The sequence below is a fragment of the Apis florea genome, unplaced genomic scaffold (assembly GCF_048593485.1).
Source record: "Apis florea isolate Af1SG1 unplaced genomic scaffold, ASM4859348v1 contig_3517_pilon, whole genome shotgun sequence".
Taxonomy (NCBI): Eukaryota; Metazoa; Arthropoda; class Insecta; order Hymenoptera; family Apidae; genus Apis; species Apis florea.
The window spans coordinates 2055057-2067405 of record NW_028256778.1 but is presented as its reverse complement, the minus strand read 5'-3'; the positions used below and the strand labels follow the sequence as shown (position 1 = coordinate 2067405).

General features: G+C 33.9%; 2 protein-coding genes across 7 annotated transcripts in view; one reads left to right on the top strand and one right to left on the bottom strand.

Moving 5' to 3' along the window:
* Positions 1 to 2910: 2910 nt before the first annotated feature.
* Positions 2911 to 4026, bottom strand: Pex2 (peroxisomal biogenesis factor 2). Its single transcript, XM_031919879.2, has one exon. It carries the CDS (start codon positions 3881 to 3883, stop codon positions 3041 to 3043), a length of 843 nt encoding a protein of 280 aa, XP_031775739.1. The 5' UTR covers positions 3884 to 4026; the 3' UTR covers positions 2911 to 3040.
* Positions 4027 to 4097: 71 nt separating this feature from the next.
* Positions 4098 to 12349, top strand: part of bsk (mitogen-activated protein kinase dJNK) — a 123363-nt gene continuing 115111 nt past the window's right edge. The window contains exon 1 of one of the 6 annotated variants that reach the window (XM_012493748.3): positions 4098 to 5160. The gene's annotated coding sequence lies outside the window, so the exon portion shown is untranslated. The remainder of the gene's footprint in view (positions 5161 to 12349) is intronic. The other 5 variants (XM_031919877.2, XM_086913901.1, XM_012493751.3 and 2 more) reach the window with 5 other exon arrangements.

Sequence of the window (12349 nt, the reverse complement as noted above, 5' to 3'; positions counted from 1 at the left end):
TTTTTTTTTTTTCTTTTTTCCTTTCCTCCTACGCATGTATGCAGCACATCGATAACACATTCGAGGAACGGTGTATTATTGTCGCATGAAGCTGCATATTAGGGTTCTGGTTCATATATTATTACGTCGCTATACAATAGTTATTTTACGAAGATAAAATTATTCGTTCTATTCGTAAATTATATCGATATTTTATACCTTTTTTTTCTGTCAATATCTGAACTGTTCGGCTATGAATTCAACAAAGGAGGTGTAGGAATATCCACTCGCAATTCAGGTAATCGATTTGTCGATGGTGGCCAGCGATAAAAAAAGTTACATCTTGTTTGTCGAATAACATCGTCTCGGTCGAATCTCTTATCGAGAAAAAAAGCAATTTTACCGTTAAAAGTTTTCGACTGGATCTGTGTTGTGAAGAAAAAAAATTCGCAATAAGAAGAATTCACAGTAATTAGGAAGGATTTAAGCATAAATTATATTTTCTTTTGGTACTTTTTTTTTTTTATGCTTGAAAATTATGATCGAAATATTATAGGAAAGAAATAGACGTTACGTGTTCTTCATTCGTGCAAGTACTGTACGCGCATGCGCGTGCAAGTGAGACTGTGTCCAATCGTCGTTCTCGTTTCTAATGTATGTATTGTAAACCGTTTCATTGATAAACGAAAACACATTCGGTCGTACAAATTCGATTCTCCTTCTCCGATCGTTATAATGATCGAATAATGAAAATTGCAATTTGTTATGCCTTCGTAACGAAGAATTATCGTTTTTGTTTTTGCGATAGCGATGGAACGTGATAGAGCGTTTTGATCGTAACATCGATCTCTCGTTTCTCGAGAGAAAACTTGATCGATGATCCAAGATTTATTATATATATATATAATAGGCGCGAGTTTATAATCGTTTTCTTTGTATTTTTTTTTTTTTTTTTTTTTTTCCCCTTCGTTTTTTGTTCGAAATTTCTTAAAATCGATCGATCAATGCTTATTTTCTCAAATAAAAAGCGTTCAACTATTCGTCGATGTTCCTATCTACAGAAAAAAAAGTTATATAATGTATATATGTATATTTACACGTACACGCGTACACACATATGTATGGATGCATACGTATGTATGTATGCATGCGAATCGGTTTTGATTTTGCGCGATTCAGCCGATTAATTGTTGCGAAAAAGAAAGAAAAGAAAGAAGAAAAAGAAGAAAAAAGATGGGAAAAAAGGAAACGATGATAGGTAATAGGCGACAACGAAAATGTACAATACCTAGCATTTCGGACATTGCGATGCAAGCCGATGGTTCATCCTGTTTCCTGTCATCTTTAAAAATGGCAATTTTTTTCTTGACGTATCACTCTTTCTCTTTCTCTCCTCCTCGATCTGTCTCTCGTACGCTTGGAAACTTGGAAAAATCTTTTTCTTAAATTGACATTTTCTTTCATTTTTTTTTCTTTTTTTTCCCCCCTTTTATTTTTCTCTTTTCTATGCGTACGAACGAATCAAAAAAAAAAAAAAAAAAAACAGTGAAACGAAGAAGAGGAAGAGAGAGCGAAAGATGTATATAATGTAAAAAAAAAAAAAAAAAAAAAAAAAAAAAAAAAAAATTGAACAGGATCACTCGACTGACCGAACATGCCTTTCTGGAGCATGCTTCTACGCGCAGAATAATAATAAATAATATTTGTCGATATATATATTACCGAAGATGGTGCATTCGCGACGCGTAATAATAATATTAATAAGATGCGTTGTTTTGTAAAAAAAAAAAAATGTATATGTATATATATATATATATATATGTATATGTATATGTATATATATATCTATCACGATAGCAATTTGATCATGCACCATCATATGTTTTTCACAATCCGCATTGAAACGATAAAAATAAATAAAATGAAATATGATTCAATGGAATCGTGTTATCGGAAGGTAACGAATAAAACGGAATGCAACGTTCCGACTCGTTTCGTAACGTTACGCGTTTTATCTCGTATACTTTGTCGATGCGATCTCGTATTTCTTTCGACCAAAAAAAAAAAAAAAAAAAAAAAAAAAAAGAAAGAATAATACGAATTGTTTATCTAACAATGTGATTTGATGTAGCTTTCATTAGTGCCTATAAAAAGAAAAAAAGTCAAGAGATACTATACGATTTAACAGAGTCTTAGTATTAGCGGGATGCGGTAGAATTATTTATATCTATGTAAATATCTCAGGTCGTACAAGATAAAATCGCGCTCGAGATTTTTTTTTTTTTTTTTAAATCGACGAAACAATGAAATAGGCGTGGCTTGATAGCATCCCTTGATACGTGCAATTTGATAAAATTTTTTGGAATCGTTGGAACGGCGATCGCATGCTCGCAAAACGCACGTATTATCGAAGAGGGAAAAAAATAAATAAATAAATAAAAAAAAATAAAAAAAAAAAGAAACATTCCAACAAGAGTTAGAGCGCAAACGAATTGAGATGTTCAAGAAAAAAGAAAAGAAAAAAAAAAAAAAGAAAAGAAAAAAACGAAGAAAAAATAAAATAAAATAAAATAATAAAATAAAAATTCTAATATATATATGTGTGTTAAAATTTTTCGTCCATTATTTTCCTCTTGAATGATTCGATTCGTTTGCGTTTAATCGAGTATTGCCAGGTAACAGAAGGACGTCCCCGCCCATTAAGCAAGTAAAACGATAATAGATAAATCAACGATCGATATACGTAATGCGTGTTGCCGGGATTTACGAAACGGAAAACGATTTACTATAAAGCGGCATGATATTTTTATACGATAATCCAATTATTCCGATAGGCGACGAATATATGTATTGTATACCTGATCCATTATCGATTCGTTTCGAAGGAAACGCCGAATAAATTGAAACGTTGTATCAAGCAAATCAAGAAAATTTTGTATTGCTATTTTTAATAAAAAAAAAAGGAACACAATACTTGTACAAATATATGTAGATATAAATACGGATATACATATATATATATATATATATATATATATATGTACACACATGAGTCAAAAAGTTAAATAGATAATGCATTCGGTTCGTACGTTTTTATATCACCAACGTAGAGTCTTGCGCCACATTCGAAACACTGGAATTCATTCATCGCGGTAAAATGAGCGTTCAAACAATAATAACAAAATATATGCTGGCAACCAGCATGAACAGGTAAAATTGGAGTATCGGCGCAATAAGCACATTTGGTAGATAAATTCATAGTCGGAAAAGTACGTAGTAAATTGGCGGATTTTGATTTTGTAAACAATTTCTTCAGTGTGTGCTTTATATAATGGAAATTAATCATAGGTAGACCGATAGTAAATAATTCCATTAAACTATGCCACAATAATTCTCTTGTCATATACGAATATCCGATATTCCTGGGTTTATGAGTTGTTGTAGAAGAGTTTACGATTCCGAGAATATATTCCACAACGCGAGGCTGTGTCCCTCGATGCAGAAAGATCAACAAGTTGATAAACTCGAGCAATTTTGCGATATTCTCGATACGATCGAATAAAACGTTCAAATTACGATTTTTACTGTTGTCTTTAAATTTGTCTCGCACGTACGCAGGTACGATCGTTGAAATCAAGTACAGAACGGATTTTACGCTGTTAATATTTTCGTAATGCAAATTGAGCAGTTGTTGACCAAAGGTTGATTTTCCATGGCGCAGCGAGAAATTCCATATAAAGAATTTGAGAACTGCATCGATTTCAGGTTGCCATTGATCGATCTTTTCTATTGATTGATAACTGCTAATTTTCTTAGCTTGATTTCTAAGCACTTTATAAATTTCCTCATCTAGTTGAACAGCGTCGATTTGATTAATCCGAGAGACGTAAGGCGATGTCGGCATCTGGGCGGTGAATATATATCCAGAGATGCGAGATTATTCGCGAAACGATGGAAACTGAGTATCACTGAGTACAAAGTAGCGCGTCGCGCGACGGAATGGCACAAGGTCGTGGTCGACGGTCGATCGAGGAAGCGATTATTTTCGTCGTGCCACGATCGTGTAGCCGCGCGCGCGCGTTCACAAAGCAAAGTGGGCGAACAAGTCGATTCGAGCCAGTCGAATCGAGCGTTTCGTTTAGTCGGTAATCAAAGACACGAAAGTTCTGTTTCTGTCAAGTTACAAAAAAATTGCGCACAAGGTGAACGCGAATGCGAACATGAACGCGAATGCAAATTGAGACACACGAATACAGGCTTATAAGAATTATATACGATAACATGGGATTTGCGATTCTTCGATTTCACGTAAATTCGTGTCGTAAATTTGTGTAAAAAGAAACTGGTGTAGGAGAGAAAGCGAGGTTAGGAAAAGTAGGACGGTGGCGTTGTTGAAGCGACGCGACACGATACGACACGACACGACACGACGTAACGCGACGAAAAACGACCCGGCACGATTCGTCACGACTCCCGACGACGAAACACGACTCGACGCATCGGCTTTATTCGGCTTCGACGACGTCCTCTGTAGGAGAAGCGGAGGAGGTAGCACAACGCGCAGCTTCGATTTCGAATCTCTGGTTTCCCGCAGTGAAGGAATCGCAGTCGTGGGGGGTGCGCACGCGACTGCCCTCTGTTAGCGGTTTGGAAATCACGTGGAAAAAGGAGCGGAGCGAAGCGGATTTTAGTCGCGGACGGTGTGCCTCGCAGCACAGCTTCGAGAGAAAGAGTAAGAGGAAAAGAAAAAGAGAAGCGGTGAGAGGAGTGGTAAGGGACGGCGAGGTGCGGTGAGGAGAGAAGAGGAGAGGTGTCGGTGTACTGGAGTTGGTCGTTGTCAACCGGTGGTGATCGAAGGGTTTGCGTATTCGCGAGTAACAACCAAGCAATTTGAGGTTAGCTCGAGGGCTTGGAGCGAGCGCGATCTAACTCGAGTCTTTCGAGCCCGCGTCCTATCGCGTTTCGGGCTCCATGTTGCCGCTGGTGGAATGACGTCATCGAGTGTTGGTGCTTCGAGAGTGAGCTCCTTCCTTACCCGTTCTATCAAAGTTATCCGATCATGTTTTCGTGATAAATTTTAAGATATTTTGGTGCGGGAGACTCGGTGAACTCGGTGAACTCGCAGTGATTAGCGACGGTCGCCGACTACTGTGCTCGGCTGCCACGCATCCACCACCAGAGGTAAGTACTACCAATTATTATATAATGTTCGGTTTTTTCATTTTTATTGCTCTCAATTCATTACATTCGCTCGAACCATCGATCCCGTCAACTGTCAGGTTAACCTCCGATCCGACCTTCCGATCTCCTCTCTCCTCTCTTCCGCCCTCGTTCTTCGTCTCTTTTTCACTCTGTCCTCCCCTCCCCCTCCCCTACGTTATTCAGTCTCCCGTTTTTGCTCTTTCCTTTTTTCTCTTATTATATATCGCGTATATACGAGCTCTCTTTTTTTTTCACCGATTTCCCGATTCCATATTTATTCCTTTACTCGCCACTATCTTTTTCAGTTTAGAGTCTCTTTCGAGGAAAAAGGCAAGTTAATTCGACAAAGTATAACCTCTTATGGTGTTCCTGTTGCGAGCACATTGCCTTAAAGCGCATTAGCCGCGGTGCGCGTCGCACGCGTTATTTTTGTGTCGGCCACTTGTTCGCAACCACTGATCGCTCGGACACGATGCGACGTGATGCTTATATCCGCCCCGTGTAATTTGTTCAAAGGAACGAATCAGGCTTCCTCGATTATCACGATTCGCGATCGATATCGAAAGTATTATGTTTCGCTTGCGGACGTGTTCGAGAGAGAGTCATTAACCTTTTCATTCCCCGTCTTCGACAACGTATATTTATTCGTGATTCTTTCTTCTGTTTTTTCGAATTCGGTCCACGTAGCTTGCTCGCGGATGTTTTTATTCACTAGTAACACTAGCTTTTGCTACTTTTTCGATTTTCTCTTCTTTGTCACACAATTTCCGATGCAAAACACGTTTCTTTGTTCTTTCTTACTATGTAGCAAAACTGTCATCGCATATGTGTCTACGATCGTTCAACGAGCGTGACAAAAACATATGGGTATGCTTGTTTACGCATGGCGCAAAGCGACACGCGCCACGCGTTTTCCAACCACAGATTCGGTCCGGTTGTATCTTTATTTTCTCTCTCCAAATGAATGTGATTTTTTTTATTTTTTATATTTTTTACGTTATTTTTTCGGAATAACACAAAAAATAATAATAATTTACAAACATAACGTACCGCGTAAATGGTTTCGGTAGAAAGTGGGCGTGGCGTGCAAAAATTTTGGTTCGACGATCGTATTTAGACTTTCTCGCTTCGTCACATGTCATTCATCATGAAGAATATTTATTTGAACACGGAGAGTGATTCAATTTAATATTTACTCATATTATTGATGTGTTTATTTTTTCGATAAAATAAATTATTTAAAACCTTTTTTCGTCTCAACGTATAACAATTATTCTGCTATTTTTATACCGTGAATAAATTCTTAAAAAAAAACAGTTTTTGACACACAATAATGATGATAATGAGATTATATACTTATAATACATCCGTTTATTTATCATCTAATATATATTTAATATGATCAACATCATATTTCTTGGACACAATTTCGTCCTTTTCTCGCATTGGCGGTTTCTCTGTCGATGAATCGGATATCGATATTTTTGTTTCTTTTTTATCATGGTTTTAGCTTTCAATCTTAATTTATAGATTATGACTCGTTAATGTATTCATTTTTGTAAAATTTTCTTTGTCGTTACTTTTTTTTTATCAGTGCGATTAAGTTTCCAATAACGATAACTTGCCAACTTTTATTACTTTTCCCGTTATATCACAATATCGCTGACGTTTTCTTTATATGTTCTTATCGAGTCTCTAGACAGTTCGTTGAATGGACCACGTGAGTGCTAAACGGTCTAAGTGTTTGCTAATATTCTTTTCAATGTCGAGTCAACAATTGCTCGATATATTTTAATTTTATCCGTTCTGTAAGCAACGAATTTTTCTATATTTGAATTTTTTTATATTTATATGTTATATTTGTGCGCTTTTGTGCATTATATTTATTTTTGTATTATTATTTTTTCACATTATGCTACAATGACCCTTTTGCGTTTTTTTCTTTCTTATTTTGTTTACCTTTTTTTCGTATCATGCTATTATTTTACTCGAAATAATATTAATTTCACGCTTGTTTGTTAAATTTTTCAATTTTTATTCAATATCCTAAATGAGATTCCAAAGTAGGTGAATTATGAGCATACATATTACTACATCACTGGCATTCGTCGTGGCAATCGCTCGATCGTAAACCGATCAATGCTTACTCACAGATTCTCGAAATTCAGGCCAAATACGCGTAAGTTCCGTTCAATAAAATTTGAATGCATCATATAAAGAGAGATTGATATAACCGATTAAATTTCTCCATCATTATCGATATTTTAAGAAACATGTTATAATTAATATGTTGTAAAAATTATTAAAAAAAAAAAAATAAAATATACAAAAGCAAGAGTGTTTGTGTTGTGCCCGTAACGTGCTGCCATCTTGTGATTTTCGCACATCCCCGTATCGTGACCCCGTGGAACGGGGTCATGTGTACCTAACCGCTTCTCTGTAGCGTTGCTCCGCATACACGAACCGTTTTTAAAATTTTTTTCCTTCGACGTACAGAAAAGCTAGAACGACGTTCGTTGATTTTCGTACAAATGATTAGACGATCATCTGGATATAAAGACACGTTAAAAAGTAACTCTCTTCGTTCTTCTATGCGTCGGAACCATGGACGAAGAATGCGCTCGAAGAAGCGAAACTTTCGTTTGCGTTCCGTTTCCACGATCGATGTATCCGAATCGCGGAGATGATTGAAAAAGCAAAGCGACACGATATAATCGCGATATAGAAAGCATAGAGGTTCCATTCTTGACCGAGAGACGAAATGGTTGGATAAACGAAGCTTCGCTTCGGCGGAATAGGTGGTGGCGCGAGGCGTGGCGAGGTATTGATCGTCGTTGCGATTTCCCTTCCCTCTTCACCCCCGACCAACGTCATCCACCGTTTCGAACCCTCTCGCTTTCTCGTCCTCCTGCTCTAACTGCCGCCTTGTCTCTCTCGCTCCATCGCTCTCTCGGTCGACCCACCTTCACCCTCCGACTCTGTCTCTCTGCTGTCGTTCTAGCGCTGCTACTTTCGCCTGCCTCTCGCCGACGGCATTCACCCTCCAGTCCACCGAACGAATCCACACGCGTCCGCATCTCCGCTCCTCTCTTCCCTTCTTTTCTTCTCGTTCCCCCGCCGGTGATCTCGCTATCTTTTAACTGTGCTTACATCTTCTCCTTCTCGTGTACCTTTGCTTTTCTTTAAAATCTTATCAATCGATCGATCGAGATTACGTTTACATTTGTCTTTTTTTTTTTTTTTTTTTTACTTTTGTTTGGTTTTTCTCTCATCTTTCTCTTCAGTAATTATTGTCTATTTTCTTCTCTATTTTTTTTTGTTCTTTTTTTATTCTTATTCGTAAAACGGAACAACGATGCTCGATTTTTTTCAAATTTTCTGGAAAATCGATTCGAATATTGTTTAACGATTGGTTGATTGTGATCGTTAATTTTAGAATCGGTTTGTTTTATAGCATCCTCTTTACCGATATCAAAGGATGAAAGTTATCGCAAGCTAGGTGTATCGCCATCTGTGAAAGGGTAGCTCAGTTACACGAGTTTCAAGAAACTCGCCAATCTTGCTAATGCTGTTAGTCCCAACTCGGTTTTCAGAATAAAGGAAAGTAGAAAGTTGGTTTTGTCGAGTTTAACTTCTTCTTCTTCAATACCAATCCTCGTCTTTATCAAAGGTTAATCCTCGGTATATAACCGAATCTACGAATCTAAAGTGATTCTATACCGATAGATTCATATTTATCTAATTTTCCCTATCTAATTAGCGTTATTATCGATCGCTAATTCAATTGGATTAAAAATGACCCAGCTTTTAGTAATGGTAAATCTGTTGCTCGCGTCTATAATCTCTATCGTATTTTTTAAAATTTATATTCGTATTATATTTTAAAATTATATACTGATTCATTTTAATCCATGAAATAAATTGTTGATTAAATATAAATTTGAATGCTTGAATTTAAAAAAATATATATTTTAATGTAAAAACTGTTCTGCAATTATGAATATATGTTAAAACATTTTTTGAATAAAAAATTCGTTCGAAAGATAATTTTTCGTTATAATTGTATTTGTAAATTATTATATACGATTATTGTAATTATATCTGTAGATTACGAAAAACGTCGTAACAACTTTCGATTAATGGCTACTTAAAAATCATAATAGCCGTGCTTTTATGTCTCTCGAACGATTTAATCGTAAAAGCTATATTTTTAGAATAAAAGTGCAGCTTTTCCTGCAATTTTTCACCTCTTTTACTCTCTACCACCTTTCAACGTTGAATTTTAGTTCTTAAATCTCCGATTGATCAAAGTGCTCGTCGAGCGATTGCCAATTGTAGATCGTTAGATTGAACTTTTCTTTGATATTTAATTTCAAATGAAACTTGATATAAGAAAAAATCTGTGGAATACCTTTGCTTTTATGGATTTTCGAGTATCTTTCGAATAAAGATACCTCTGTGGTTCGGTTATTATTCATACGATAGATTTATTCAACGAAATTTGCCGGTTTACGAGGCAAGTTCGCGTTGCTCAAGCTTGTGATTGGAATTGCTAATACAAAATTTCGTCCCATTGGATATTCCTTACCACGTGTCGGTATCGCGTTGAAAGCTTCAACGGTGCGCCACAGTTCTCTGCGAAAGCAAAATTCACAAGTTTTATTTACTCGATTAAAATCATCTGCGAGTATCGAAGTTCTCATTAATATTTAAGTTAACTTCATGGAGTGTATACACACGTGTAGGTTTAATTCGATTTTTCAAAGGGATTCCAATCGAACAGCGGATCAAAAACTTTCGAATAATTGCGGAGGGAAAGTTGTTATTTTGTTTTTAAAGCGATTGTGTTTTTTTTTTTTTAGTCGAATAATGATTGGCAAGAAGCTCGTAAACTGGACAGCTGCGTCACAGTTACGTCACATCCAGGTAAATCTTCGAGGAAGTAATAAATTTAGAACGTCGATGATCGTTCGTGGTTCTTCAACGAGAAATTTGTAACGCTTGGTAATTGATATTCAGTTACGATAGACGTGATAGCCACTATATCTGTTAATTATGTTTGACGAGTATATTCGTCGTGAAGGAATGTTATGACGTGTATACTCGTCATGAGAATTTGTTACTCGTTCATTGTCACTCGTCAAATTAAGATTTTTTTTTTTTAAATGTTGAAAAATATTTGAAATATTTTCTCGTGACAATAGCGGAATTATATGCGTGTGATTAATGCGAAGTTTAGATACGAGGGTTATATATTTGCTTTCTTTCTTTGAGTTTTTAATTTATCATTTTTTTCTCCCGTTTGATGTTTGGTTTTTCTTACTTTCTTGAAGTAGATGAAAGTTATATTTATATTTTATTTTTTATTAATCATTAAACTTAAGCAGTTAATTGATTTTTCAAAAATTGACATTCCGTTATGAATTTAATTCATGTTTAGAATGCAAGTGTTTGAGTACATATTCATACCATTAATTTTGATTAAATATTCTTGACACGTTAAAAGCATTAAGATACTTGCTATTTTTTTTACAAATGAATTTTTGAATATAATATACAATACAATGCACGCAGTAATAATTGAATTTATATGTCATTTATAAATTTAATATAAATTTTATACTATATCTTATATTACAAAATATTCAAAATGGTTTTTAATATCATTTGAAGAATCTTTTTTTAATGGAGAATAATCAAATTGACATACGATTGTAAAAGATTAATTTATAATCAAATCAACTCGTTGATATTCTAATATTAGTGATTAATAAATTTTGCAATAAACAATTATCTATATATTTCCTTTTGGAAAGAGAAATTAAATGTCCAAACATTTTATTGAAAAATAATATTAAGACAATGTCTATTACTCAAACCATTGCTACTTAAACTGTATAAGTAAAACAATAAATAAAATAACCTTTGGGACAACTTATCTATATCGATGATTGCTCAAAATATTGTACATCCATTTTTAGTATTTTCGAAAACAATGTTTCGAACATTTATAATAAACACAAATATAAGAAATATAAATATGATTTTTATGCAGAAACAATCAAGAATTATTTGTTGCGTGTAAATGTTAAATTTTTCAAAAAATGGATACACAATATTTGTTATAAACAATCGATATATATTTTACTATTTTACTAATTTTATAAATGATTTTATTATTTTAATAAGAAGAAATTTTTTATCTTGTTACATGATACATCTTCGTTACATTATTTCTTTCTTTTTATTTATTTCCAATATAGAAATTTCTTAATTAAATTAAACGAGTGTTTTTTAATTTTTTTACATAAAGAATATTCATCGAATTGTATATTAGATTCTTCTTTTTTTCATATTTAAACATGTCTTGTGCGTGTTTATATTATACAAAAAAATTTATTCGTACACTTTTGAATATTTATTTTTAGACTATATAAAACTCGAAAAATAATTCTTCAAAGAAAGATTAGATAAGTTTTATTTCGTAATTCGTAATAACAAAAATGAATATATTACAAGTAATGAAATACTTGAGCATGTTTGATCAAATTTTCTGAAATTCTTTACCCTTCTTCCACTTTTCCTTCGACCTTTCTTTTTGACTTTGCAAAAATGTTTGATTTGAGATAAAGAGTACTACTCTAACTTTGTTTCTCGTTTATTACCACACTAAGACGTATTGTTTAAATTGAAAAGTTAATATTGTTATTAGAAATTTTACAATATTATAAGAAAAAATTAGTTGGATAAAAAAATTGTGCAAAATTTTATATCATATTATAAATGTGAAGATTTTGTTATTAATTTTTAAGTTAAGAAATGATTTAAATGATAGTAATTTTATCAACATTTTTCTTTTTTTTTTTAATGAAAATTTTCTTGAAATTGAAATAACAATATCTCAAATATAATTTTGTTTATCAATAAACAAAAATAAGAAAAATTGTATATTTTATAAATATGTATAGTATTCATCATTAGGAAAAAACGAAATGAACATTTTATTTCACGTTGAAAAAGGAAATCAATAAAACGAATATTTTTGAATAATTCTTTATTTTTCTTCTGAAATCATATTAAATTTACTCGTAAACTTGATTATGTTCTTGCTTATGAAGAACGCATTACAAATAAAATATTACAAACTTTTAAGTGAAATCCACAAATA

What these genes read in the sequence shown, in the direction of transcription:
- Pex2 (XM_031919879.2), bottom strand. Translation starts at nt 3,883, where the DNA reads ATGCCGACATCGCCTTACGTCTCTCGGATTAATCAAATCGACGCTGTT.